The sequence below is a fragment of the Raphanus sativus genome, chromosome 5 (assembly GCF_000801105.2).
Source record: "Raphanus sativus cultivar WK10039 chromosome 5, ASM80110v3, whole genome shotgun sequence".
NCBI classification, from domain to species: Eukaryota; Viridiplantae; Streptophyta; class Magnoliopsida; order Brassicales; family Brassicaceae; genus Raphanus; species Raphanus sativus.
The window spans coordinates 11,303,469-11,330,992 of record NC_079515.1 but is presented as its reverse complement, the minus strand read 5'-3'; the positions used below and the strand labels follow the sequence as shown (position 1 = coordinate 11,330,992).

The window sequence follows — 27,524 nt, the reverse complement described above, 5'->3', positions numbered from 1 at the left end:
AGTTATTTTGGTAAAGAAATTTAAAAAATTATTGTTTTCTATTTTGTATTGCATGTAATTAGATTTAAATAATATTAACATGTACATGTAGTATATTTTTAATATGACTATCTATTAAATGAAAATTTCTAATCATAAAAGTTTATGATCATTTCTATTTTTTAACAAAGAAATTAAAGCACAAATAACAAAACTTTTAGTGTGGGAGTTTAAATATTTTAAATAATTTATAATCTTTCTTGAAAATTCAATGCAAATTTTTTGAAACTAAAATAATAAGTTCTCAATACTTGTTCAATGAAAATTTTTAAATTAAAAATTTAAATATTTATGCGAAATTTTAAATTAAAATATTTATGTATTTTGATAAAATCATACCTCTTAGCTAATATAAATGTACAAGAAATCGTTAAAGACATTTTGAATAAACCTAATTATATATATATATATATATATATATATATATATTAATCTGAATTTCTATTATATCTATTAAATATTGTTTTTACTCATATGGTTTTATGATGACTTGTGTCTTATTGTAATAAAAATTTAAACTATTAATCACAAAAATTTCAATGTGAGACTTTTAACAGTAGTTGTTTTAAAAAAAATTAAAATAAAATATATACAAAAAATATAAATTTTTATTATATGATTAATATGATTTTTTGATTTGTTTAGATAATATAACATTAAACAAAAAATAATGGAGGATATGTAAATTGTTATCAAATATTTATTATTAAAATTATTAAATGTCAAATGTATATCAATTCACTTTTGGCAATTCCGTAGTTTTTATTCAATGAAAGAATGAAAATTATTAATTATTGATTGTTAATTAATTTTATTGTTAGTGTCTAATGAGAAGTATATAATATATGACCAACGTATTTTCTAGAGAATTTAATAAGCATTCCAGTGATGACATGTGTCGTAACTAAAATGTTGCAATGCTTCACTTTTAATATAAAGAAGATTATCATTTCTAGCCCTACGGTTTTTGTTTTTTCGGCTTTTTCAGTTCAGATATTTTTTGGTTTCAGTTAGTTCGGATCAGCCATAATCCCACCTGAATGAACTGAAAATAAAATCAGTTCAGTTCAGTTTTGGTTATTTTTGGTTTCATAATTTTCCAAAAATAACCAAAATTCTAAAATTCCGGTTAGATTTTGGTTTCATAATTTTCTCTCAGTTTATCTAATACCTCACGATTCTTCAGTAGCTCAGCTACCGCCCATGTGATTGTTGTTGCGGATGTATCTATAGCTCCGATGAAAATTGAACATGTATATATATGTTACTCTCTCTGTTCCACTTTAAGTGAAGTTTTAAGATTTTTATTTTGGTTCATAATATGTGATGTTCTCACTATTCTAGGTACAATTAAATGTCATTCAAATTTTGTGACTAATTAAAAATCATGTACTATTTTGTTATTGGTTAAACTTGTTTTATTTAATGTGATTTTTATATCACCAAGATAAAATGCATAAAATTTTGTATTTTCTTAATAATTGTGTAAAAACCTTAAACATCACTTAAAATGGTACAGAGGGAGTAATATTTAGAATAAACAAAGAGTGAATGTGAAAACTTGCATTTAATGTGAAACAGAGATTGTCTTATTAATAAGACTTTACAAAGCTCTAACAATATGTCTCAGCTTACTAGCTAAACAGACTCGTTCTAGGTTGGCTTATACAAATTGAAAAGACCAAACTACTTTCTTAATGAAATCTTTAAATTTTTTTATTTTTTATTCTCAGTTCAATTAGGTCGGTTGACAAAAAGAAAAAAAAATAAGAAGTTGGACACGTACCGCATAGAAGGACTTGATGTTGTTCCAGGTGACCTTTAACTCCGTATTTTTGTCTCCACTCGCCTGCAAAAATGCATCCAAGATCTCACTCTTCTGATCTTTGTTTGGTTCAGCTTGGTATTCCTCGAAAATCCTTTCGAGAAATTCGTCAAACTTAGCGGAAACAAACATGATCTGTCTCTTGAATGTCAATAGACGACCAATCCATCTCCTCCGAAACACCACTGCGACGAACATCTTCTTCACAAGTCTACTAGACTCCGTCATCAATGATTTCAGCTTCTCCAGTTCACCGTCTTCCTCTCTCAATCGCCTTCCCAAACTCATCTGACACATAACGTCGCTCACTAGCTTAAACGCTTCCTTACTCATATTGACGGTCTAACCCTTTGCTGCCTTATCGAGTAGGGTTGAGAAGAATCATTGCTGCTCCTCTGCACGGATTCCTCGTGAATTCACTATAGCTTGCGATCTAAGTAAGTTTCCCATCATTAGATTCTTAATCAATTTCCAATGTTTCCTGTAAGGGGAGTTGATGACTCCATATTCCGAACATAAGGACCTCATCTACAGCAGGAATACCTCAAGAGGAAATGTTTAGGTCGTTTTCTCTGAAAAAATCCTGAGCCACTGCAGCTGATGAGACAACGATAACGGGAACCTTGAAGAGCCATATGTGAAAGTAGGGACCGGTGTTTGCAGAAAACTTTTCAAGAGCGTGGTGAAGAAGTGGAGTGAAAAGGAGGTGGTGAAGGTGACCTAGCAACGGAAGTGATGGTGGGCTTGGAGGCATACCATCTCTTTTCTTCTTGAAGAAACGGTAAGCAACAAGAGTAAAGAGGATGGTGATGATCAATATCGCTGACACTGTAGATACTAAGGAGATCCGGAAAATGATGAATAGATATGAATACCGACTACAAAATTCTAATATATATTCTATTTTTCCTTTTTCTAACAAAATTCATATATATATCTTATTAAAGTAGAAGTATCTTTTAGTTTTGTATAGCAACATGAATTGCAGAGTTAAAAAAATAATTAAATGTTGTTTGGACACAAAGATAACATATATATTGGGCTTATAGAATTAAACTGTTACTATAGAATTGTGTCATATTTGCTATTAACCATTTTGATAACTAGATTATTTATTGGGTCATTGTAATTATTGATTGCTTAAATCGAATAATAAAGTGAACAAGTTAATGTTATGATTGAAAACAATTATAAGATTGATTTTTGGTTCATTTATTACTATTTAGAGAAAATTAAATATTTAGCAGAAAATATGTAAAAAATTAGGAAAAATTTAGCAAAACATTTAATAAAAAGAACAAAAAAAACAAAAAAATGAAAAGGTCGAAAAAGATGCATAATATGTGTTGAGGAAGTTAATGTGATAATTACATATATAATTTCACAAGTATTTTTTATTACTAAATGTTCATCAGTTATTTTTTTATCAAATTTATAAAAACTTTACGACATTCTATATATAACATATTCTATATATAACACATATTTACATATAATATTTAAATCCGCGAATTCGCGGCCAACCACCTATTAACTAATTAAATTAGGAAGCATAAATTTAAAATGACTAAAAATCAATTCTAAACCAAATCTTACATATTCCAAAATAGTTAATACAAGATTGCATTTTTCACATAGTATTCCTATTGTATACAAATTATTTTGTCAAGAAAAAAATGGTTGATTAAACATATTAATTAGCTCACTATAATATATTAAGGGGGGGTTATTGGTGGTTGAATTTTAATTGATTTAGAAAATTTAGAGAATCCATTATTATTGGTATGTGGATTTTAACAATCTTATTAAAATCCTTTGTTATTGGTTTATGGACTTTTAAATTCTATGTAAATCTCTTGTTATTCAAAAAGTTTAGCTTTTATAGATTTTGTAACTATATTAAAGTTTCTTGTTATTGGGACATGGATTTTCTTTAGTTTTACTCATAATATTCAACTTTGGAAATACCATGTACACTCATAAGATTCTTAAAATCTATAAAATTAAAACACACATACACACAAATATAAAAGTTTTGTATTACATTTTTACTGTTAAGTGAATGATAGTAAAAGAAAGAAAATTATAACAAAATCATTTGAGACAACATTATGAGAAAATTCATAGTTTTGTATTAAACATAAGAATATAAATAAAAATTAAGCAAGACAATCATTATTAAAAATCAAAAGATTACTTTAGTATCAAATAACTATATTTCACGAATTATTTTTAGAACACATATATATATATATATATATATTAAACATAAGAATATAAATAAAAATTAAGCAAGACTATCATTATTATAAAACAAAATTTTACTTTAGTATCAAATAACAATATTTCACAAAAAGTGTTTTTTTAGAAAACACACACACACACACACACACACACACATATATATGTATTAGAAGGAAAATTTTGAAGAAAGAAAGTTATATATGGAAATTCATGATAATCAATAACAATCAATGATAATTTATACAAAATTTTTGGCACGAATTCATCAAATCTACTCAACTTTAAAAAACCTCTTAACCCCCTAAATAAAGATTTATCAATGTGCGACAGATTAAAATGGTTATCTAACTTCAGTTTCAATCTAACTTCAGTTCATCTCTTAGGGTGTATATTTTGAATCAATTTTTGATATAAATAAATTTTAAATTATTATTTTGCTTTGAAATATGTATAAAAATTTTAAAATTTTAATAATTATTTTAGACAGAATAGGTTTTTAGGTAATTAGATTGAGATATTTTCTTATGTTTAAAAAGTTGATCCAGATAGATAGTTTCTTATAATATAAAATACTTCCAATTTTAAAATAAAATAATCTCATTATTTTTTCCTCAATATACTATTATTCATGTTTCCAAACAATTATATTCTTATTTTTATATTGTTATCCATGTTTCCAAATAATTTTCGAAGGTACTTCAGTTTTAGTAATATAACTAGATTTTGACCCGCACAATTACTGTGTGGATGCATGTTTTACAGTATATATCTAGTATATACAAACTTTAGAAAGTTTAAATTTTATAGTTCCAGTTTTACTACTTTTGTTTATTGTTTAAACTATGTATTTCATTACCGTGTCGGGTAATATGGACGTCCGTAAAATATTGTGAACCGTAAATATTGTAGTAAGAATTTTACAAATATATATACTTTTTGTAATTTAATAAGTTTGTAACTTAATAATAATGTATCATACTTAAATACACAGAATAACTAAAAATGAGGTGGATCACTATATAGTTATACTGTATTTGTTAAATTATATATCAAGAAATTTTGGGTAAGGTATTTAAAATATATAAAAACAGAAAGTAACAATACAAAATTATATTATGTTTTTATTTATTCAAAACCCCTTAAAATGAAACTACAAATAATTCTAATAATTTTTCTTAACAAATTAATAACAATCATACGACTACAAAAAAATAAAATAACAATCATACAAAACCCAAAAATAAATATTAATTATACTTTGGGCTATAATAATCTATAATTCAAGATAAGCCCATTATTTTTTTTAATATAGTGCTATCTATGTTTCCAAACAACATTTTTTTTTTACTACTATTCTTGTTTCCAAATATTTCTAAAAGGTACTTCTACTTTAATAAGTTAGATATTTTTTTTAATATAGTGTTATCTATGTTTCCAAACAACATTATATATATATATATATTTTTACTATTATTCTTGTTTCCAAATAAGATAGATTTGTGAGAGATGATATTGTTAATATGAGATTATATAGAAGATTTTGATAATTTCTGAACAGGATAGTTTTTTTTCTTTCTTCGAAAAAATAACTTTTAAAAGTTTTATTTCTATATTACTTATGTATATTTTACATTTTAATTTTAAAAGATAAATACGATAAATATAGAAATTATCTTTTCCCATAAGAAAAACATAAGTTATATATATATTACAAGTATAAAAATGAATAAACTCATGAGTTAGTTCATGTTCATTAAATATCGTTCATATAATTCGTGATCTTTTTAAGCTCGATCAATAAATTTATTTATTAAATGAGTCTAAAATATAGAGATCATACTCATGAAAAATGAGTTGAGCTGAGCTAGCTCATGAGGTATCGCTCATTTTGACCACCCTAACTATAGTTATTGGTATTTATAATTTACATATAATACAAGGTAAAAATATATTTCTCTCAAACAAGATTTGTTGTCCATTAATACGATAGATATGTCATTATTAATTTTAAAATTATATTTTTCTACATTATGGTTACATATCAAATAAACTATAAAAATTAAACTGTTACTATAGAATTGAGACACATTAATTAATTTGCTATTATGATCCATTTTGATAATTAGATCATTTATTGGGCCATTGTAATTATTGGTTGTTTATTATAGTTATTGGTATTTATAGTTTATATATAATACATCGAAACATATAAATTATTTGTCGCATATTGTTGACCAATTTGGTGTAGTCACGACAACCGAGAGAAGGTTTTCGAAATCGATGCTAATAAAAATTTATTTGTGGTCTTCCATATAACTAGAAAAATTAAATGGCTTAATTATATTATCAATTGAAATTATTATGGTTTAAAAACTTGAGTATATGATTCTAATGGATGATTTTGTAGCAAAAAATGTAAGTAAAATTATATTTCTAACAATAAATGTGTGTAATATCACTGTTTTCATAAACAAATAGTAAGTTTTGTTTTTTTTAATGAATATTTATACTATTTTCCACTGTTTTGCGATATTGATAAAATCTGTACAAGAACATAGTTTTAAATTCTGATTGGGCATAGTTTTAAAATCCGGCAATGGATACGACACATAAATCTCTGGAAAAGCAAGTTCTTTGACATAGACATCTGAGGTGCAACAATCAAGCTGCAAATTACGTAGCAAATGTAAGAAATATTTTATATGAATGTATATGAATGATACATTAATATTTCTTTCACATAATGTGGTCTTATGTTAATCTATTTCTTATTGAAATTGTTAAACCATAATGACAATTGGTAACCAATAAAAATGGTTTAAAGGAGTTAAGCTTCTAATGATGATGATTAACTAATGTACAAGTGCATTGTTCTAGAAGATTTCTCATTTGATGATTCATGGAATATGTGTCATTGTAAGAAGCATTTGAAGTAAGTTTAATGCATCAAACGAGAACAAGTTCATTGTATAAATGAATGATTCTAGAAACTTAAACACTTGTCATTACACAACTTTGATGGATGGTTGTGATTAAAGAAGAAACTTGCCACTAAAATTATCAAAACTTGGTGGGAAAGTTTTTGGTCCCTCTCCCCACCTATAAATAGTGGTCTTTGGATCATCACAAAGACACATCAAGAAAATCTAAGAGAAACACATAAAGAAAGGTTGTAGGCAAAGGAAAAAAGGCTTAGCTCCAACTTAAAAATCAAGAGATCATCTTCCATGATCAAGAGATCATCTTCATATGTTAAAAACCATTCATCAAAATTTCCGCAGCAATGAATTGAAGTATTCCGAAATTCTTTCTTACAGTTCTATTATGTGAGTAATCTAGATTGTTAAAAATCTTAGGGTTCATGTAAAATCATGTTTACAGCAAAAAAATGTTTCAGACTTTGTTCAATGATGTCAGATTTTGAACGCTGTTTCCCATTATTTGAAAACAGATTTATATAGATATTTTTTTTTTGGCCAAAATACGTTTTTCTATAGATGTTCAGCATCATAGACCAAACTCACAACATAGCAACTTCCAAACAGGTATAGTGAGTGGAGACACCAACAAAGAGTTTCATACTTAAGTCTCTCTCTTTATTTTTCATTTATAAACACTACTGCTACTAGTAGTAGTAGTAGCCAATTTGATCATTCATTTAACGTAAGTCACAAACCAATCAAGCATCTCTTTGTGAGCTTCTTCTGCAGCTTTAACCGCCTCTGGGTCATCCGTCTTGTACCTAACTGTCCAACCGTGTGCTACTTTAGGGTGTATCTTCACATAACTATTCACCTACACACGTTCCCGTTTTTCAAGTCAATTAGTTTTATTTCTACAGTTTCAAAGAGATGAAACTTGTCGAGTTGCAGAAGAAGCAGAGGCTTTACCTCAGGTTTGGCAGCAAGAATCTCCTCAAATTGCTTCAAGAGCGCAGGTGGAGACAACTGATCAATCTCAGCTCCTAGTATAGCAATTGGCACCTTCACACCTGCACCAAACCGTGAATCCATAAGGTATAAGTTAACCAATATGTCGATAAATTTTTGTAACTTAATGTTTCAAAGCATAAGGCGAGGCATGAGACTCAATGTTCCTCAGGTTTATGTGAGGAGTACAAGATGGAAGTATCTATGTTATCAAAGTACCCATTAGTCACTTACCCTTGATATCGTCGACCGTGACCAAAGAAGGATGAAGCAGAACAGCTGCTTGAACAAGCTCTTGCTTAGACAATTCCACCACCACTTTTGCTGAAGTTCATTAACATAACATGATGTTAGTAGTGAAAGAGAGTGTCACAAATAGAGTATAAGCAAAGACAATAAACTCACCACCCCAACACATCCCTGCAGCTCCAATAGCAGTTATGCCTTTGCTCTTTAAGGCTTCAATTACTGGCTTTGTGTCTTCAAATCCCTTATCCTGGGACAATGAACTGATTCTCAAATGGACAACAACAGAACAAGAAGACCATAACACCTAGTGGAACTTGTGGGCAGTGATGTTATGGGAGAACAAGGAAAGCTGAATCAAGAATTAAGGATAAAAAAAACAAACAGCGCCATGGTCTTTGAGCCAGAGAGGGATGGGTCTCTCTTGATTAGAAGGATCAAAAGGATCTCCGTAGAAGTAATCAGGAACCACGACATAGAATCCAGAAGTTGCAACCTTATCCGCAAGCGCCCTTAAAACAAAACATAAAGAATTCAAACTCCATAAACATTCATTTCGTATTAGAATCTAGAGAACAAGAAAGTGACTGCAAAGAACGCAATCAAAGAGTGACCAAAAGACTTGCAGCCAGTGAAACCAATCACATCTTATCCAATGATATCAGATCAGATAAGATCAAGTTCAAATTCTTACAAAAGACTTCAGCTTGTAAAAGTTGCAAAACCAACAAAACTATATACAAGTCACACATGCAAAATCTAACAAGACTAGAAGAAACTATTACCTCAAGTTTGTAGCTTCATACCCTGAAGAAGAACATAAACGAAGCTCAAGTCAGGATACAGAGATCAAATGCGTCCAATAAAAATCATGTCTTTGACTAAAACATACGACTTTCGAGATCAGAGCAAATAAGAAGAAGAATGATTTACCAAAAACATCAGAGATGAGGATGACGCACAACTTGGAGGAATCGGGAGAGCCAGAGATGTAAGCATCAAGCCCACCCAGCTTCTCCACATGACCCGACCCGGAGACCGGATTAAGAGCCGGCGGGTTTTCACAGCACTGAGGTCCCGACATGTGTTCTTCAGATAGGTTAGAGACAAAAGTTGACCAAACTCAATCATTACGTTTTCTTGTAGTGGCCTATTAAATAATGGCTATCGTGGGTCATGATCTAACAACCACAACACAGAGTTATTTTATTATATCATGAAACATCTAAACGGTCTAGAATATTGATTGATCGAATATTCGTTACAAGACCAAAACAACGGTTATGTACTACATATAACACTCGACATAAAGAACCGAACTGGGTTTACATGTTTCGAAACATCCATTAGCTAAACTGAGTCACTCATTGTCTTTTCTATGTACGATGCAGAAAAAGAAGTCTTTAAAGATTCTGATAAGGAGACTTAATACAAAATGTTCTTCTCAGGTTACCAAAGCAAACAGTTTGGTTACAAACTTATCATTTTCCTGCAAAAACATAAATTCTCTTTCTCTCTCTCTCTCTCTTTATGAGCAATTTGTACCGCAACATTTCCATTATTTTTCATGGAAATATTTCCCACCTGTTTAATTACATTACAAACCAGAAACCTCTGTCTAATCACTTAGCAGGAACAGCTTAAAGAAGAATCTCCAAAACACTTAGCTTTGTGTTTTACAACTCTGGAGTTGTGAGAGAATCTGCGGCTTCTAGGGGACATGTGAACTCTATCCATCATGTTGATCTTAGGCGCATCAAGAATTGCCTTTGGCAGCGACAACGCCCATTGCATTCCCCATATTGCGAGAGGCCTCATGTATATCAATGACCTGTAATGCCCATCCATCGTCCAACCTTCCGGTGTCTGGAACCAGTATCTGTATCCAATTCAAAATCAGTTCAACTCAAATCAAACTTCCAATAAACCATCATGATCATGCTCGAGATAGAACTTACCCGAAACCTTCTTCTGACCACCCAGCTGTGAAGATTCCCTCAGCAGTAGTGAACCCTTGTTCTTCCATTCCAGAGAGGATCATAGTAGCTGCTGCTGCATACGTGACACCTGTCCATATCTCACGTGACTGCATGCACGTCTCATCCACTTTCCCATCAGGATGCATCCCATTTACAGCACCCATTCTCCCTCCTTTCGTCTTCATGACATTGAAATCAAAGATCTTTTGCAAAGTGCTTTTGATTTTAGAATCCTCGAAGATCGGAGGCAGACCTGAGGACGCAGTATACCACTGACCCGCAAGCTGATCCGTCTGTATAGATTTGCTGTTGCTGCTCGCCCCGCTGTCATAGTTGAAGTAAGTTCCGTTCCAGAGCTTCGCTTCCAACGCTGCCTTCGCATTCAAAAACTTGTTCTTACACAATTCCGCAAAGAACTTATCACCGATTTGGAGAGCCATTGCCGCTGCTGCCTGAAGAGCAGCAAGCCACAGGCAACCGCAGTAGGCGCTCACGCCATGAACGGTCCACGTATCATATGTCTGATCAGGGAAACCGTCGTTCTCTATAAGATCGTCGTTGTCTCTATCGAACTGTTCCATGTACTCCATAGCAGCACGAACTGCTGGCCAGACGTCTATACCAAACTGGTAATCCCCTGTAGCTGCGAAATCTCTATACACCTGAAGCACAAACTTCGGGTTAAGATCTTTCCACTTGCTTGTGTCATGTATGTTGTAGGCATTCATTTCGTTCCACGGATCATGCATCCCTAGATCGTGAGGAACAGCGCCTCTGACCTTGCGGATTCCCAAGTTCCCCTCTGCAAGGAACTTAACCTTCCTCCCATCTTCGGACAGCACGGCTTTAGCGAAATCCCGCTGGATATTTAGTTCGATCTTTGGGAAGAGCATAAGGAGCGCATACGATGCGTAAAAGTGCACATCATACGTGTTCCACATCACATACTCGACACCTTCTAAGTACAGAAATCGACCAACATCATCGTCATCATCTACGTGCGAAGTGTCAACAAATAAACCATTGCTTTTGTCGGATGCTTCCCCATTGCTGACGCAATTATCATGGTTATTCTGCTGGTCTTTAGAGTCAACTCCACTTGCTTCGCCATCTGATTGTTGAAGCTGACTATTCCCATTAGCATGGATTGAAGCGGAGTCTGCAACAGGAAATGTTTGAGAAAGTAAATAACAAAAGAAGCAACAAGTTTTTCGTATCATATAGGCATGTAGACGGGTACCTATCCAGACTGTACCGCCGGCTACCAAAAAGTAAAGCTCGTTGAACAGAGTGAACTTGTACCTAAATATCAAAAACAATTCAGTGGGGTAACGATAAGAGAGCCAAATATTAAAAGTTCATCTATTATGGAGTACATGAATATGCAGTACAGTAGTGATGCACTGTGATACAAAAAAAAGGTTCCAATGCAATTACCATTCAGGGAGCCTGTCATCTTTGAGGATGGGATTTTGCCATGCCTCAATATCTTCCTCCCACCTCTTATAATCTGAATTCGAAAAGCAAAGCTAATCACTAATACGTAAGTACCATTCTGTGTATGTGTAACATGGAATAGTTTCAATTCAACAGCAGTATACATCCAAACGGAACAGTGGCAATTCAAGTGAAGCATAAAACGTGAAGACATTGACAACATAGATACATACGTGTTAGTGCATCATGCACAAGATCCACAGCTGCTCTTGGTGAAGTTCCATAAAATTTAGTGTATCTCCTGCAAGAAAAAAAAAGAGAACAGAAAACAGAAATCAGACAATCACCAGTTTTTGACATACTAAAATGAAATATTGGCTACATATCTTATCTTCGAAAAGTACTTAACTGATACAGTCAAGTGGAGCACAATGGTTTTGTTTTTGTACCAACTGATAAAAATATCAAAAAGGGGTACTCATGATTCTCTCCATTATTAATTTTCTGAAGTGGCAATTTACATTTGCTTGTGCACATTTTATGTAAAACACTATACTTATCATTAGCTTGCTCAACATGTTTCCAGCTCTCAGATTCAGTATTTTAAGAAATTAAAGATGAATAAGACGCATGACTGAGAGTGCGTCTTCAAAACTTAAAAGGACATCCAGCATCAGTGAGAAAATGTAGACTACATGTACACAGAAAACTTCGCAATGGAAAGGAGAAATAGCCATCTTCATGACAAAATTATGAAAATAATTTTGATATGATTATCGACAACTAAACAGCTTAACTCAATTTTAGGAAGATACCATTAAGGCTGTACTGTACTTTATTTACCTGTCATATGTGCTTCCCTTTGAAAATTTCACTTTTGGTGATGACCACGAAAGAGCAAAAGATACAGTGCACTTGCCATGAGCCTCTACCCATGCAGTAGCTGAAACTGCTGCGCAAATAGTATCTCCAGCTGATGAAGGCACGCTCGGCCCACTATTGAAGTTTTCTTGATCAAATTTCCCATCCTTTTATATAGGATATCTATATGTCAGTCTCATTTATAAACAACACTCCAAATATATAGAAAACAAACGTTCTTATACCACGACTGACAATTCAGAACAAAAACAACTATAGCCAATAGCATGGTATGAAATCCAAATGCAAAGTCTGAAAACGATGATGGAAAGAAAAGTTACCTTTTCCATTTTATCCCACATATCCTTTGCTGTAAAAGAACTGTCTTCAGACAATCCAAAGCATGGTAAAACAGTCACATTCACATTCTGAGTCTCACAAGCAGAGATCGCGAATGTAACAGGAGGGTTTCCCTTGCCTGTCCTGAAAAATTAACACATTCAAAAGAAATATATTTTCTTAGAGAAAACACATCTACTGTACCAAGAATGTATTCTACCAGATCAACTCCATTAATCGAGCATGAGAATAGATAAGCCGAAAAAATGTAAAACACTAAAAAGAACAACAGCGTAAATTGGTTTAGCAAGATGAATCACTTGGGTATCCTTCCTTTATTCAGAGAGTCAGGATAACGTGCATCACATCCATTTAATAGAAAAACACAAGAGAAAGAATAAGATTATACTATACATTCATGCAGACACAACACAAGTACATGTTTCGTACCAGAAGCAAATTGCAATGGACAAGTTAGTATTTCGAGATCAATTGTCAACTATTCAAACATCAGCGAATCACACAACAAAAGAATTCAAAAGATAAGACCGGGACAATAATAGTCAAAACGCAGCAGACTGCGCCTTCAATACGTGGAGAGAAGTCTATGTAGGGAACATTTTGGTGCTAAAAAATGAATTGGAATATTCTGGTTCAACTAGTTATTTTCTCAAGGTACTACCAACAGCTTTATAGCTATTAAGGTAAATTGACTTACTTGTGATGTAAGAGCACGCCAGAGACCCCATCCTCGCCTCTGAAAGGAAGAAGGACCCAAACAAATAAAAATTACACATCGACTTTAAGGCATATCACTTATAGAAAAGATGTCACATATTTCTCCTTACACAAATGGCTCATTCACATGACCCCCTGACATATGCGAAGTCTCACCAATTGAGTTCTGCACAACACAAAGCTGGTAAACATCTCCTCTTCTGGATATAATGTAATAGAAGTGAATCAGAAGCCAACTCACCGCCCATGTAAAAAGAAGACTGACTTTTGCCCTCTCCTTTCCAGTGTTCACCAACTAAAATAAAAGTAGTAACTGTTAGAAATTCCTCAGACTCTGGTTGCAGGAGATTAATACTCTATAAGTGCCACCACTTCAGATTTTGAAATATAAGAATATGTAGAGGTTCATCAACTAAGTAAAAAGTATCACAACAGACCCAAACAGGTGGAATGTGCACGATCTAGATATTCCAAAGATTGTTTGATATATATTTTATTCACATGCTTTCAGCACTAAGATTCTCCCTATATTTAGAGAGGCATCACCAACTCGATATGAATACCCACTTGATGAATAGATTACTTACAGTATATACGAAAACAGCTGCTGGAAGACTACTATCTCGGTAATTGTTTGGTATAAAGGGAGAAATCTGTCGACATGAAATCTTTAACTCTGGGTCAGGCTCACCTACAAACAGAAGCAACATTACGTTTACAGTTAATATAGAGGGAGAAATAGTATAGCCTTAAAGAACAAAGTTGCGTAGGTTGTTTACCATCATAAACAGTCCAGGCCCGAGGAAATAGCGCATGATAAGTAGAATGCTGCCCATTCAGATTCCAACCCCATGAAGAAATACCTTTATCACGCGTTTTTCTGAGACCATGAAACCACTGTTAGGTACGTGAATTAAGAAGAAAAAAAAACTTGCATCGTTGAAACAGAGGATACTTTGTAAAACAGATTCCTACCCTAAACTTCCATGCTGGCCTGGAGCCAAAACTGATGCATATTTTTTGTGCCCACCCTCTCGAGAAATAAAAATCTGCAAGTATTATCCACAAAAGTTTAAACAACAATCATAGACAAACTTGGCACATACAATGACGAGGAGGAAGATTTGCAACTGAAGTAAGAAGAACTAATTCTCTCTAATATGTACTTTCAAATCAGAAGAGTATAACGCTTTCAATGGTAAAATTGGAAGAGAAGATTTTCTCTGTAGCAAGATCCAGAAAGAGTAAAACAGTAAAAGAATAAAAGGCTACGAAGAAAAAAACAATGAAGGCGGTGGAAGTAAGAGTCAGCGATTCCAGAAGCATAGATTCCCAGTCCACTAGTATTAGTAGAAAGACTTACAGAAAACTGATTAGACATCATAGGTGATGGATCACAAGTTCCAGGAGTAATTTGCCACTGCTTAAACTCACCCCTGAAGCCTCTAGATATACTTCCACTTCTGCAATTGCAAACAGCATTGATCGATCAAACCCTATGCTATGGATGATTAAAAAAAAACAAAAGTCAGAGAGAGGAAATGCTAATATGTTACCCCATGCCTCCGAGGGGAACACCTTGAGATGCAGATGGTTTACAACTCTCTTTGGTGAAAGGATCGATAGGTGCTTTCTGTTAGCATATTATGAACGAACAAATCTATAAAATAATAAAAATTCACAGACAAAAGAAGGTATGTAATACGCAGGAGTGAGTGAGATAAAAGGAGATACCCTTCCATGGGAGGCTTCTTCTCGGACATAAGACCATAGACGTATCCCCAACCGTACCTGTAATTAATTCCCCATTTAAGAAAACTCCAAAAATAAAAAAAACACATTTTTTGACAATAAAAATAAAAGCAAACCATTTTGATGGCTTCACGAAAGGTGATAGTGAATTCTTTCAAGATATTGGCATGGCAGTTCAGCCTCCTCCTCCATGCGTGCGGTGGCGGAGCAGCACTATCGAAATCAAGCTACAAATATAGGAAAAGATGATATTCAAAAGCCAAAATCCAATATTTGTTTTACTCAACATCGAATCTTTCATACAAAAAAAAAAAGAAAGAAAGAGAGAAAGTAGAGATACTAATTGCAAAGTAGTTTTGGTAATGAATTCCTCAGGAGGCCATGAATGTTTTCTCCTGTGAAACAAAGTATTTGGCCCCACCATTTCCCCACTCCCAACAAATCTTTTCTCAATTTATCTACAACACCCATATGATCAAAAATTAATTGGGTTTTTCCGCAAATACGAACTCTAACAAAGATTTAAGCAAACCTAAACATAGGAAAAATCGAATTACCTTTTGTTCTATTGCATCAAAAGGTCTTTCTCTCTGTCTCTCAGGCAAGGATTTGGAGGCAGCTTCAAATCGAAACCAATCTCATGACTCAATTGTTGCTGTCAGATTCAAGGATTAAGCAAACGCATCGGAGAAAAAAGAAGAAACACCAAACGATGATGGATCAAATCAAATCAAATCAACAAACGGGGGAATCTGGAATGAGTGGAAACGGGTGTGGATCAGAAATTGGAAAGAAAGAGGTTTGTTTGTGTATGTATGAACGAATGGGGTCGGTGATTCTTTTCGTCTGGTCAGAGAAGTCTGTGCCTTTTAAGCGGTAATGAATTAAGAACTACACTACTCTACAGATCCACACCCTTTTTTTTTTTGCTTTTACAATAATCCAACGGTGGCCTCGTCTGGTGTGTACACTAATTACCCAAAACACCCCTTCCCACTGATTTAAAATCCGACATGGACCCACAGTCTGGTTTAGATATTTTGATAGAGAATCTTAAATAAATTGGTTTACTTTGAATTTTTGATAGATAATTAATAAATATTTTAAATATTCTGAATCTAGTTTAACTATCTAAATAATTAATTTTAACTATTTTTATTTATTTTCAAGTATTTTATAAAATTTTAAAGTATCATTTATATATATACTGAATGTTTTTAACATATATTAAATGATTAAAATATATAGATATTTGGATACATCGGTTACCCAAAATACTTTGGTTCCTGAAATTAAATTATAAAAATTAAAGTTAAGTATTTTTAAATATATAAATTATTATTTTAAGTTTTAGAAAACAATTAGAAAATACTTAAATTTAGTTTATATTTTTTTACTTTTATAGCTAATATATTATTGCATAATAAATTTATTTATTTATTTATTTATTAATTTATTAATTTACTGTTCAACACTGTCGATTTAATAACCTAGTAACCCAGAAAATCATCTATTTTAATGTCTGAATCAGGTTTAAAAACGTTGCCCCTCCCCCCATTTATTTATTTTAAATTAATCACGAACCGAAAACATCACTGTGTTTTAACAGTTCACATTTATAATTAAAAGAAGAGAAATTAGTTATATAAAAAGTATAGTGCTATTTAAAACGTTTTGGTACATACTATCTAGTCTGCTAAACGCTGATGCCAAATTTATTCCATGGAAAAGAGTTGAAATTATGAAGTTTGATCAAGTCATGTGTTGATTTTTATAATAAGATCTTAGAAGCTTTGACATTTATATTATGGGAAAAAATGATTTCTCTAAGAATTGAATTCCATCTTGTATGTAGAATTGGTAAATTTAAGATCAACTATTAAATCAAAAGAGTTTTGTTAGAGTGAAATTGCATATTAAATTGTAAACTTTTATTAATTACAAATTGAAATTTAAAGGCTTAATATATTTAGGAAAAATTGCTAGTAGAGAATAAAAATTAAGGGTGTTGTCCCTTTGATATAAATCTTTTTTTTGTCCAATTTTTCTCCTTTTTACCTTTTGGATTTCTGAAAACTAATGAAATAAATACTTTTGTGAATAAAAAAATAATAAAAATATAAACAATTAATAAAACACACATATACATAAGATGGTATTTTTTTTTCAAAAAGTTGGTAAATAAAAATTTAATAATATGTTCTACTAAAGGTAGAATGTGCTTTCTATGGAAAATGGTATAGTAGAAAACGATTTCTAAAATAAACACGTTCATCTACTATTTTTAGAACGTATATTCTACTATTTACTAATTTTCTAAAAAAGAGGAATGTGCATTCTACTAATCCTAAAGCTATCTACTTTTCGTCCGGAAGCATCTTCTACTTTTATTAAGTATTCTAAATTTCACGGAATGTGTTTTCTAAAATGTACTCTTTGGTCTACTAAAAGTAGAAAACATGTTCTAGATTTTTGTCAGTCTTCTAAACTTTTAGAAGGCGCCTTCTACGGATGAAATTACCTGATTTTTACGAAAATTAATGAAAGCTTCAGTTAAGGAAATATTCTAAAAATCTCCTAAAAATATTTTAACTTCCTAAAACGTGTTATTTTCGATTTTACTTGTCAATTTTTTTAAAAAAAATTATTATCCCTTGTCTTCTTCATTAATCTATGGTTTTTCCATAGTTTTTCTTTTGATTTTTTTTCACAAACTCTTGTTCTCTATGATACATATCTATACAACATGTGGTGTTTTGATTAGGTACAATTTTTGTAAAGTTTCTTTTAATAAAGTTTACAAATTTTATTTTTATTAAAAGTTTTATTAAAAACATTTTTAAAAGTTTTATTTTTATCAAAAATTTCGATCAAATTAAAAGGTTACAAACGTTTTAAACTTCTTATAAAAATAAAACTTTGTAAAATGTTTTTTATAAAGTTAGTTTAAAGTTTTTATTAAAAATATTTTGTAAAGTTTTATTTTTATTTTTTTAAATTTTTAAATTTTTATTCAATTAAAGTTTTATTAAAAACGTTTTAAACTTTTTATAAAAATAAAACTTTGTAAATTTTTTTAATAAGTTTATTTAATGCTTTTATTAAAAAAAGTTGTAAATAATTTTTAATTTTGGCAAAGTATATTTTTATTAAAAAAGTTATAAAAAAATTATTTTATTTTCTCTTTTTAAAACGTTTTTAATTAATTTTTTTTAATTCTTTTAGTTTAATGTGTTTAAAAAAAAATTTAAACAAACTTTATAAAATTTGTAAAGTTTATAAAAATAAAACTTTACAAATTTTTTTAATAAAAAGTTTATACAACTTTATAGAAATACATTTTAATTTTTTTATTAAAAATTTTGATAAAATTAAGTTTGCAAACATTTTAAACTTTTTATAAAAAAATAAAACTTTGTAAACTGTTTTTTATTAGGATGGGTTAACGTTTTTTATTAAAAAAAATTATAAATTATTTTATTTTATTAAGTTTTACAAAATTTATTTTTATTAAAAAAATTTAAAGTTTTTATTTTTATTTTCTCTTTTAAAACGTTTTTAATTATTATTTTTTTTAATTCAATTATTAATGTGTTTAATTAGATTAATCAATGGTTAATTTTGGGATTATGAAAAAAATTATACTAAATGGATAACTAAATGTTGGTTTTATACTATAGAGACAACCATGCTGAATTTTTGTTCCATTTTAGCAATTTTCCCATATATTTATTATTTCAAGAATTTTGTAACGATTACAAATATAATAATGTTAAAACTATGTGGAATTAGTCATGATTCTTGACATTACAAAACATGCGTGCACATAAAAGTCCAAGTGTGCGTTTACTGACGGAAAGGAAGGGATCGGAATCTTGTGCATCTGTCTTCGACCAGGTAGAATTGGAGGTAAGATCATGGATACTCAAAGCGGCCGGTGATGGAGCTGGTAAGCACCAAATGCTCATAGTTAGCCACTTTTGTGGTAATGCTGCTGCTTGATCATAGACGTTGATGCCAATGTCTTCAAATAGAGGAGTGAGCGTCCCTCAGATGCAGACTTGAGACTGTCTATTAAACATCCCAGTTGTGCTTGACGTTGATGAAAGAAATAATATGAATATTGAGCCAGGATTGTTTCGAGGATTTACTTAAACTACTCCATCTGTCAAGTTATATCCAATTCAATTCATATCAATCCAGGTCAATTGAAAAGATCTCAATCCATATGAGATCTTTTCAAGATTAAAACTAAATGATTAATTTAACACCATGCATCAAAAGCATGATTAAACAACTGACTATTTTCATCTATAGAATGCGCCATTCTAGCAATTTGAAGTATATCTACCAAACCACGAATATTAGTATTTTCTATTTTTTTGGGGCAACAACCATGAATATTAGTATTACTCTCTAGAAATCTATCTAACAGATTAGTTTCAGCTTTTGCAGATTCTCCTTTGAGAGCCTGAATAATCTATTTTCTCATATAGCACTTTTTGAGATCATTAACACAAGTGATTGGGAGGAAAAAGAAAACAGAGCACAGACTCACACTGTACAAGTGCAAAGAAATCTAAGAGTGGTCCAAGCCAAACTGAAATAAGAAAAAACAGAAATTTTTGGAAGCTATAAAAATACATCACCAGAGAAGACAATCAATAAAACTTTACAAGAACATATATCATGTTAAAAACTAATATGCTTAGGTCAAGTTCCAAAGATGAAAGATCCAGTTCACCATAACAAACAAATGAGGCTAGATAGTCTAAAGAATTAATGAATCAAAACAAACTAAAAGTAAAACAGATATGCTTTAGTTACATGAAAGAAAAAAATCATTGTTGATATCATCAGAAACAAAAAAGACCCAGAGACAGTTAATGCTGTCTTGTTTCCTAACGTAGCACACAACACAAAACCTCTGTTTTCTTTATTTATTGCAGTGTAGCAACGGACAGAAAGGAGAGGAAGATCAAATGCAAATTGCAGACCTAACAATCTTGCTAGAAAAGAATCCTATTTCTTTACAAGATTTGTCTTTTTATATTCCCTATACATGCTTGTTAGATTCATCACACTATACTACAGCTAGCGGACAAGGCAAGAAAAAAGGAAGCAGCACTAAGCAAAAACATCTACCATCAACCAAAATCAACTAAAAAACTATCTGAAACCTGGAAGAGATCAAAACCCTTAAAAGCTAGGAACGCAAATGAATGATGAAATCAACTGCATCCCCCAATGTTTCAACGCCTCCCATAGATAGCAACAAAATCGCCAGCTCATCTTTCCCCCACTGTCTCAGTCCGTTGCTCAGACTCTTCAACACTTCTGCATCGACCTCTGCCACCCAACGTGGCAAACAGCTCACCATTAGACTCACCAAACCGGAGACATAAGCCCGCCAAGTTGCTGTCTCGCATCCCACTGATATTTTACCGTCCAAGGCACTCGCGAGGAACTGCAAGTGGCTTCCCATGATTCCTTGGCGGCGTTTTGATGCAGCTGATCTTGAGTCCACGCCCCAAGCGAATGCTCCACATAGGACCACAAAGTAGGCAAGGGCATGCCCTCTTAGCTCTGCAACTAGATCCGATGGTCTTTGTTCTTGGTCTGACTTGTCAACCGATAAGAACCAAGACGGGATGGTTTCTTTTATGAGCAGGTGAACCACACCTAAGCCGCCGGTTAGCCATACCAATGAGGCACTAAGCGAAGCAGCAAGCTTGACTTGAGTCATTGCCGTTGCTAATGAACTTTGGCCGTATCTTGATCCGTTCTTCACTGTCTTCAGCCTTTTCAGATTCTCCTTTGAGAGTCTGTTCTGTGCTATATCCTCCACGGAATGTATCAGGAGGGAGAAAATCTCTTCCGTCACAGAGACGGTATCTCTGAGAGCACGATACATGCGGAGATAGAGAATCCCTGGTGCTACAGGAGAGATGCCGCCGTAGAAATGAGAGCCAAATCCATGGCCAAGAAGAGCTCCAACACCACCATCATTCGACATGGGTGCAGCATTTAATCCGAGAGTGGCACTGAAGCAGTTTCTGAGGAGCTGAACCACAGCGTCTGGGTTGTGAAGAAAGACAGTGCGAGACGCAGAGAAAACAAGAAAGTCAAACCAACGTTTCGCCTTTTGGGTCCACAAGGAAGCTACAATGGGCATGCAAGGCCAAGGGCAGCCTGCAGCCAAGCACTCAAGAGCTGGACCAGCCAGATTGAGAAACCGCTCTGAAGCTTTGTCGATTTTGTAAGTAATGGTTAGACTTACAAAAGCGGCTAAAGGTAAAGGGAGCGTCGCCGGAGAACTCCCTCCTGCTGTAACACATCAAGAATCAACAATAAGTTCAAAAGACAAGTGTAACAAATCTAGACAGGTAAAGGCAAATAAACAGACTAGTTGTTTACACACGTTGCATAGTTTTGTTTTTACCTGGAGCAAGGCTAGGGATGTCAACGCCTGTAGTTGCAAGAATTTTCTTTATAAATTCCTCAACGTTGGATAGATTTGCAGCCGGATTTGGCCAATCCATGCCGTTCATGAATACTGGCTTCCAAACACCTCTACTCACCTCAGCCGAGAAGTAGCTTACTATCGTTGCTAATGACGCTGGGAGAAAATCAGTTAAATCTTTCAGACCTGAAAGAACACCAGTAAGAAAAACATATCATGTAATTGATTAACACAGTCAGACATCTCTTATTCCCAATGGATGTAATTGCACATTGATCACACGATGAAAACATCCAATAAACCAAAAAAAAGTGCAAAAGACACAAACCTGTTGCTAACTCACGAGGAGAAAGCCTTCCATGCGTACAAGCTGTTAAAGCAGCATCTACAACATATGGAACGGCTTTGAGGATATCCCAAGCAGGAAACTCAGGTCTAGGAATGACATCTTCACTAGCAGCTCCCGACGAACTGCTTGTCCCGGAATTAACTGGATTTAATGCCTGACTGCCTCTGACCTTTCTGAACATCATGTTGAGAAGTGCTTCAACCGTCTGGTGGACAGGAGATCCATGTGTAAGTCCGGATAAAGTGGAAGCTATGCATCTCTGGTGCTGCCTATACCAGATTTTCAGCTTGGGAAACGAGTCAACAAACACTGGTTGGCAAGATGCTGACCTTGCAACTTCTGAAAGCCTCCTTCTGTTTCGGTCTCTGTTAAGGGTCTCAGAGGAAACAAGATGAGAATTACGCACTGAAAGAAGATGTTCAGGAGTGAGTTGGGAGCCAACTGTGGGGACATCTCCTACACCATGCTCAATAGGAGGATGATTAAATCTCCAGAGCTTTAAAAGAAGAGTGAAAGCATTTGAGAAAACAGAATATGCTGAGATTTCTTCTCCAGATGGAAGAGTCCACGATACACTTGGGGTGTATGATCCAAACGCTTCACAGATTGGCATTAGTGAGCAAGCAAGTTGCGGAACCTAAAAAAAAGTCATCAAAATCACATGTTGTTTATCAGTTCAAATAAAACTTGAAACCTAACTTACTTACCATGCCATGTAAAGAGAAAATCTGAATGCTGTCAACAGATCCTATCCCAAAAATAACAACATTCAGCATGCAGGCATAACCAATCAAATGACTTTCAGCGCCGGAATAATCTGCTGGAACGGGTGGGGATAGTAATCTTGTAAGAAACTCAACAGTGTGTTCCTGTACATTGAAGAAGAACAGAAGATGAAGCAAACTATAGTGTAGTCAAGGTGTAAACTCAACCAGATTTTCAGTGGTGGATGTAAATGCTAACCTGTATGTTCCAACCCCGTGTAAGAGATGCCCCACAAAGCACTGTGGCAGCAGATATCTTCTCACCATCCGATCCTTTGACTGCAACCTCATATAGTTTCTCGATCTCTACTAAGCTTCCATCAAATTCATGAGCTTAAATTTCAGTTGCTTTACCCTCGGTAAATTAAAAAAAAAAAGAGCATCTGACTCTTCCTGGCTAAGAAACAAAAGGATATCACTGACGAAAAGACAGAAGTTAAGTCAAACTAACAATGCACTAAGACTTTGAAACTGGTCAAGATTTGCAGGGAAGACTGTGGATGAAGCAGTGTACAGCTAATCGAGCAACAGGAAACAAAAAGAAAATAAGAAGTCATTCTACCTTGAAGCAGGAACTGAAACTAATGCATTCACCATTGCAGCATTCAGAGGTGCCCCTTTGACAAATGACGACCAGCAAGGTACTTCACTCGGAAGATTATGAGGTATTTGGTTGATTCGACCATTAACATAACCAGCCCACGAGTAGGCCGATGTATCCAGTACGTTTCTTGCAATACAAGCCTCTACTATCAGATGGCGCATGTTTCCAGCTACGACATGTACATAAAAATATGTTAGGTAAAAAAGAGAGCTACAACATCAACAAACAATTGATTTAACTTAAATATAAGAAAGCAAAATCTTGATTAACTTACAGCAGTTGATAGGCATGTCCTTCATGTTTATGACATCAGAACATGACTTCCCAACATTTCCACCGGACAAAAACATGATTGCCTTAGTGGCAGCCTTGTTGGCAGCAGAAACAACGCACTGAGGAGGAGCCAGCAACCCAGGGAATTCACCAAGGACCTGCAAACTTGTAACAAGATCATCTCGCAGCTTTTCCATGACAAATTCATCCTCTCCCTCTTCAATAAGGTTTGCGACCACGAGAGGTACAATACATAATGACATGCACAGCCTTGTGTCCAGTCTAGGAATAGGTCCTTCAATAGGATCCCTTTCCTAGCAATGAAGAAAGACAAGAATATCAGAAGAGCCATTTGGAAAATCTGAACTTATCATGAGATGACAGACTAACAACCAAATTGCACAGCTTCCAGTCTAGCCTAGTTAAAAAGGTCTGCAGGAATGAGTTTTTAAGTAAAATTTGCAAGCCAGAGAAAATGCAGTATTTTGATGAATAAGTGGTGATGAAACAAACAGTGAGAGATTAGTCTAACCCTTTGAACAAGTCGGAGAGCTGCTATCCAAAGACCCAAGAAGGTGTCATGCCAAGTGCTCCCATTAATTTCTTTAAGTGTTTTAGCTAGGCCTGCAAATTTTGATTTACTTGAGTCATTTCATTACAAACATAGAGATATCTCCTCAGTACTTAAAGCCACAAGTGAAAGAAAAGATGGAGTCTGCAAATTACCAGTAATGATTTCAATAGCACTAGTAGGGTTTACTTGATACCCATCCATAGCATCTTCAAACACCAGATCAAGAGGAAGCCAGAGTGAAGAGAGACTTGCTCCATGGCATAAGCCAGCAAAAGAAGCAAGGGATCCAAAATCCACTATTGCATTGGATTTGCATAATGAAACTACTTTGCTGTCGTAAGAATAACCAAATCTTCTATTTGAAATCAACTGCAATAGATCCCCAGAATTCAGAACCTTTGAATGTCTTAGGGCTGATGAATTCTCTCCGAGCACTTGTACTCTCCGGGCAAACTCATGCCAAGTTGAAGCCCTACAAAGAAATGGATAGCAAACATTTAAGCTTTAAATGACTAATCACTGTGGATATGATTTGAGATTAACTGTTATGCATACCTGTTGGAGGATACCAGGAACAGTAATCTGGAGATCGCTGTGTTTCTGAGGAATTCTGCAACCATCTCAACAGCCATGGTTGTGTTCAAAGTCTGTAACTTCTCGTGAGATCCGGTCTTTCCATTATACCTCTCAGGAGCATCAATTTCCATATCTTGAGACTTGATCAGCCACTGGGAACTCGAGTCTTGGCTTGCCTCTATCAAACCCTCATCGCTTAAGCATGCATCCAGCAGCAGAGACACCATCTTAAAGACAAACTCTACTAAAAGCACACCAGGTTTGCTTGTTTCCAGACGAAATAACTCTGGAAGACGAAGAATGTTGGCTACTGAGTTCATGACACTGTGCAAAGAAGCATAAAAGATAAAAATTACCAAATCTATATTTCTACTGAGAAGTGAGAGCTTCCAAGTAAAAGGAAGCAACACGACTCACTGCTCATAAACATACTAATGAAACAGTCGTAGCAAGCAAAGTATGAATCATCAACAAGACTCACTTCTCGTAGTGAGGTCCGGTAATATGATCTTTAATCCTGAAAATATTTCTCTTAAGAAGCTCCAAGTAAATCCTATAAGCCGCTGATTGCGTAGACCGGTTTGGAACAACTCTGCCAGAAACAAAACAACATTAAAGATCGAAGCTTTAACATGTAAGAGAACCCAAGATTGAAAAGAGAAAAAACCTGTGAGCGAGCAGAGCAAGAACGACGAGAGGAGAGACGAGGTTCAAAGACATAGCTCGTTCGAGGAACTTCCAGAGGAGAGGGAGGTTGTTATCCCAGCAAATGTACGAGACGAGAACCTCCGCTAGCTCCGTTGAAGGGAACTCAACGAAGGGTTTCAAGGTCGCTGATAAATGAGAAGCCCAGAGACGAGCATCGACGCACCGTTCCTGAGCTATCTTCGTCAGCTCGATTACTCCGTCCCAGACGGTTCTCCGTCCGGGAACCACCATTTTTTCCGATCAAAGATGGCTATGGAGAGAGAGGGAGAGGGCGGTTAAAAGACAAAACAGGGAAACTCTTTTGTTTCAGATTTGATTTGGCAAGAAGAGAGTTTTGTGTGTAAGTAACTGTGTGTGTGTGCGCCTACAAAATGACTGAATAGTCCCCTTGTTGAGTCTTGACAAAGAGAGAAGAACAGATTCATCGGACTTGGTGATGCGTGTGAACGTTACCATCTGTGGTGTGGAAGCTGACTTGATTAAAAAAAGTTATTACTAATATTTTTACATCTGAAATTTTTTGTTTTTAATTCTTTTAATTTCTGATTCTAAGAAAATGCAATTTATTCTTAATAATATAGACTTGCGGAGACAAATTTATAGTATATCAGTAAATAAAGTCATCAAATATAATTTTTAAATTCTCATATAACATAAAAAATTATCGGTTGTAGAGTTATCTTATTATAATCTTCGTATTTTGCAATTGATAAATCAGTGTTTAAAAAATTATCTGCCAAATTTTGATTTATTTTATAAAACTTATATGATCTCTTGAATCTATTAAAAGCTTTTTTAAAGATTTTATGAGTTTTGGATTTTAAATATATATTATTTTGATCTAACAGTATTCAAAATTTTAATTTAAAGATAATATGTGTGTACCAAAAATTGATGTTCCCTTATCGTTATGAGCCTACATATAAATTATATGAACAAAAATAATATAGACTAAAATTTAATGACCTTTGAAAGTTCATCTACAAGAAACTTTTTAAAGAATCGGTCACTATTGACACTAATAAGTAATAAGTTTATAGATGGTGCTAATTAAGAGGTGGGTTATAATGATTCTGAAGTTTGACTTTTGGGGGCAAATTTGCATGAAAGACTCTAATGCAAGAAGAGCTTTCATATAATCATGCAAGAAAATTCCATTTTAGTCAAAATTTCCGCCTTTGGTCATGTGTATAGTGGATAAACATTACCATTTGTTGCCAAGGAAAAAAAACATTACCATATTCTGTGGATCTTTACCTTCTAAATTTTCAGCGTATGGTAAAGCCAGAACTTATAGAGTGATAAAGAGTGGACAACAGTATATCTTTCAATTTTTTTTTTGTAATATTGGCATCCGCTTTAATGAATTAAACTAGATTTTAATCCGCGCTTTCAAAGCGCAGGTTTATTTTCCTTTATTTTTTTCTAAATTGACAAATATTTAGTAAATGTCATATTATCATATATTTGTTTTTTTATAAAATACTTAAACTTTTTATCTTTCTTTATCGTGTTTCATTTTAAATGAGTATATCTCTGAGCGCAATATCCGGACCCGAAGAACCAACCTGAACCGATCCGAAAATCAGGGTTTCGAACCGGTCAGACCCCGGGTAAATATCCGAATGAGTTCTAAATTGCTATATCCGAAGAACCGGTCCCAAACCCAACCCGAACCGAGAACTAAATGAGTACCCGAAGATATCTGAAATGTGAATATATATTTAAAAGCATATGTTATAATTATATTTATGATTATTTTAATATTTTAAATTAATATTATAAGTTAACTATAGTAGTTATTTTTAGTATTTTTGGATAAAA

General features: G+C 33.5%; 3 protein-coding genes across 4 annotated transcripts; all 3 read right to left on the bottom strand.

Moving 5' to 3' along the window:
• Nucleotides 1-7,545: 7,545 nt before the first annotated feature.
• LOC108857442 (endo-1,3;1,4-beta-D-glucanase) lies at nucleotides 7,546-9,416 on the bottom strand. The gene is made up of 7 exons (XM_018631430.2): nucleotides 9,217-9,416; nucleotides 9,069-9,090; nucleotides 8,669-8,795; nucleotides 8,443-8,533; nucleotides 8,272-8,361; nucleotides 7,999-8,099; nucleotides 7,546-7,903 (listed from the first exon to the last, which is right to left on the bottom strand). Exons 1-7 carry the CDS (start codon nucleotides 9,365-9,367, stop codon nucleotides 7,763-7,765), a joined length of 723 nt encoding a protein of 240 aa, XP_018486932.1. The 5' UTR covers nucleotides 9,368-9,416; the 3' UTR covers nucleotides 7,546-7,762.
• A 263-nt stretch (nucleotides 9,417-9,679) lies between these two features.
• Nucleotides 9,680-16,294, bottom strand: LOC108863101 (uncharacterized). Its single transcript, XM_018637412.2, has 19 exons — nucleotides 15,947-16,294; nucleotides 15,730-15,847; nucleotides 15,506-15,616; nucleotides 15,372-15,428; nucleotides 15,194-15,270; nucleotides 15,001-15,100; nucleotides 14,613-14,686; nucleotides 14,417-14,517; nucleotides 14,225-14,328; nucleotides 13,879-13,932; nucleotides 13,748-13,803; nucleotides 13,618-13,656; nucleotides 12,902-13,043; nucleotides 12,543-12,727; nucleotides 11,933-12,000; nucleotides 11,700-11,772; nucleotides 11,503-11,564; nucleotides 10,242-11,421; nucleotides 9,680-10,162 (listed from the first exon to the last, which is right to left on the bottom strand). The coding sequence occupies exons 2-19, from the start codon at nucleotides 15,811-15,813 to the stop codon at nucleotides 9,910-9,912; spliced, it is 2,820 nt and encodes a 939-aa protein (XP_018492914.2). The 5' UTR covers nucleotides 15,814-15,847; nucleotides 15,947-16,294; the 3' UTR covers nucleotides 9,680-9,909.
• Nucleotides 16,295-20,300: 4,006 nt separating this feature from the next.
• On the bottom strand, nucleotides 20,301-26,126 carry LOC108863594 (mediator of RNA polymerase II transcription subunit 33A). Of its 2 annotated transcripts, none has more exons than XM_018638071.2 (12): nucleotides 25,660-26,126; nucleotides 25,474-25,584; nucleotides 24,972-25,316; nucleotides 24,569-24,888; nucleotides 24,375-24,466; nucleotides 23,844-24,156; nucleotides 23,528-23,738; nucleotides 23,165-23,279; nucleotides 22,909-23,070; nucleotides 22,181-22,838; nucleotides 21,832-22,038; nucleotides 20,301-21,713 (listed from the first exon to the last, which is right to left on the bottom strand). In XM_018638071.2, exons 1-12 carry the CDS (start codon nucleotides 25,929-25,931, stop codon nucleotides 20,596-20,598), a joined length of 3,924 nt encoding a protein of 1,307 aa, XP_018493573.1. In that variant the 5' UTR covers nucleotides 25,932-26,126; the 3' UTR covers nucleotides 20,301-20,595. The 2 variants fall into 2 exon arrangements, with proteins under 2 accessions (XP_018493573.1, XP_018493572.1); XM_018638070.2 differs by having other exon boundaries at nucleotides 20,301-21,716; nucleotides 25,660-26,124.
• Nucleotides 26,127-27,524: the final 1,398 nt, after the last annotated feature.

Coding starts and splice junctions, on each gene's coding strand:
- LOC108857442 (XM_018631430.2), bottom strand. CDS start 9,367: ATGTCGGGACCTCAGTGCTGTGAAAACCCGCCGGCTCTTAATCCGGTC. Junction 8,362..8,442: donor TGCAGGGATGTGTTGGGGTG/GTGAGTTTATTG, acceptor AATGAACTTCAG/CAAAAGTGGTGGTGGAATTG. Junction 8,100..8,271: donor CACGGTCGACGATATCAAGG/GTAAGTGACTAA, acceptor GGTTTGGTGCAG/GTGTGAAGGTGCCAATTGCT.
- LOC108863101 (XM_018637412.2), bottom strand. CDS start 15,813: ATGGTGGGGCCAAATACTTTGTTTCACAGGAGAAAACATTCATGGCCT. Junction 15,617..15,729: donor CCAAAACTACTTTGCAATTA/GTATCTCTACTT, acceptor CTATATTTGTAG/CTTGATTTCGATAGTGCTGC. Junction 11,773..11,932: donor TGTGCATGATGCACTAACAC/GTATGTATCTAT, acceptor TTTCGAATTCAG/ATTATAAGAGGTGGGAGGAA.
- LOC108863594 (XM_018638070.2), bottom strand. CDS start 25,931: ATGGTGGTTCCCGGACGGAGAACCGTCTGGGACGGAGTAATCGAGCTG. Junction 25,585..25,659: donor CTTGCTCTGCTCGCTCACAG/GTTTTTTCTCTT, acceptor TGTTTCTGGCAG/AGTTGTTCCAAACCGGTCTA. Junction 23,739..23,843: donor GGACATGCCTATCAACTGCT/GTAAGTTAATCA, acceptor TACATGTCGTAG/CTGGAAACATGCGCCATCTG.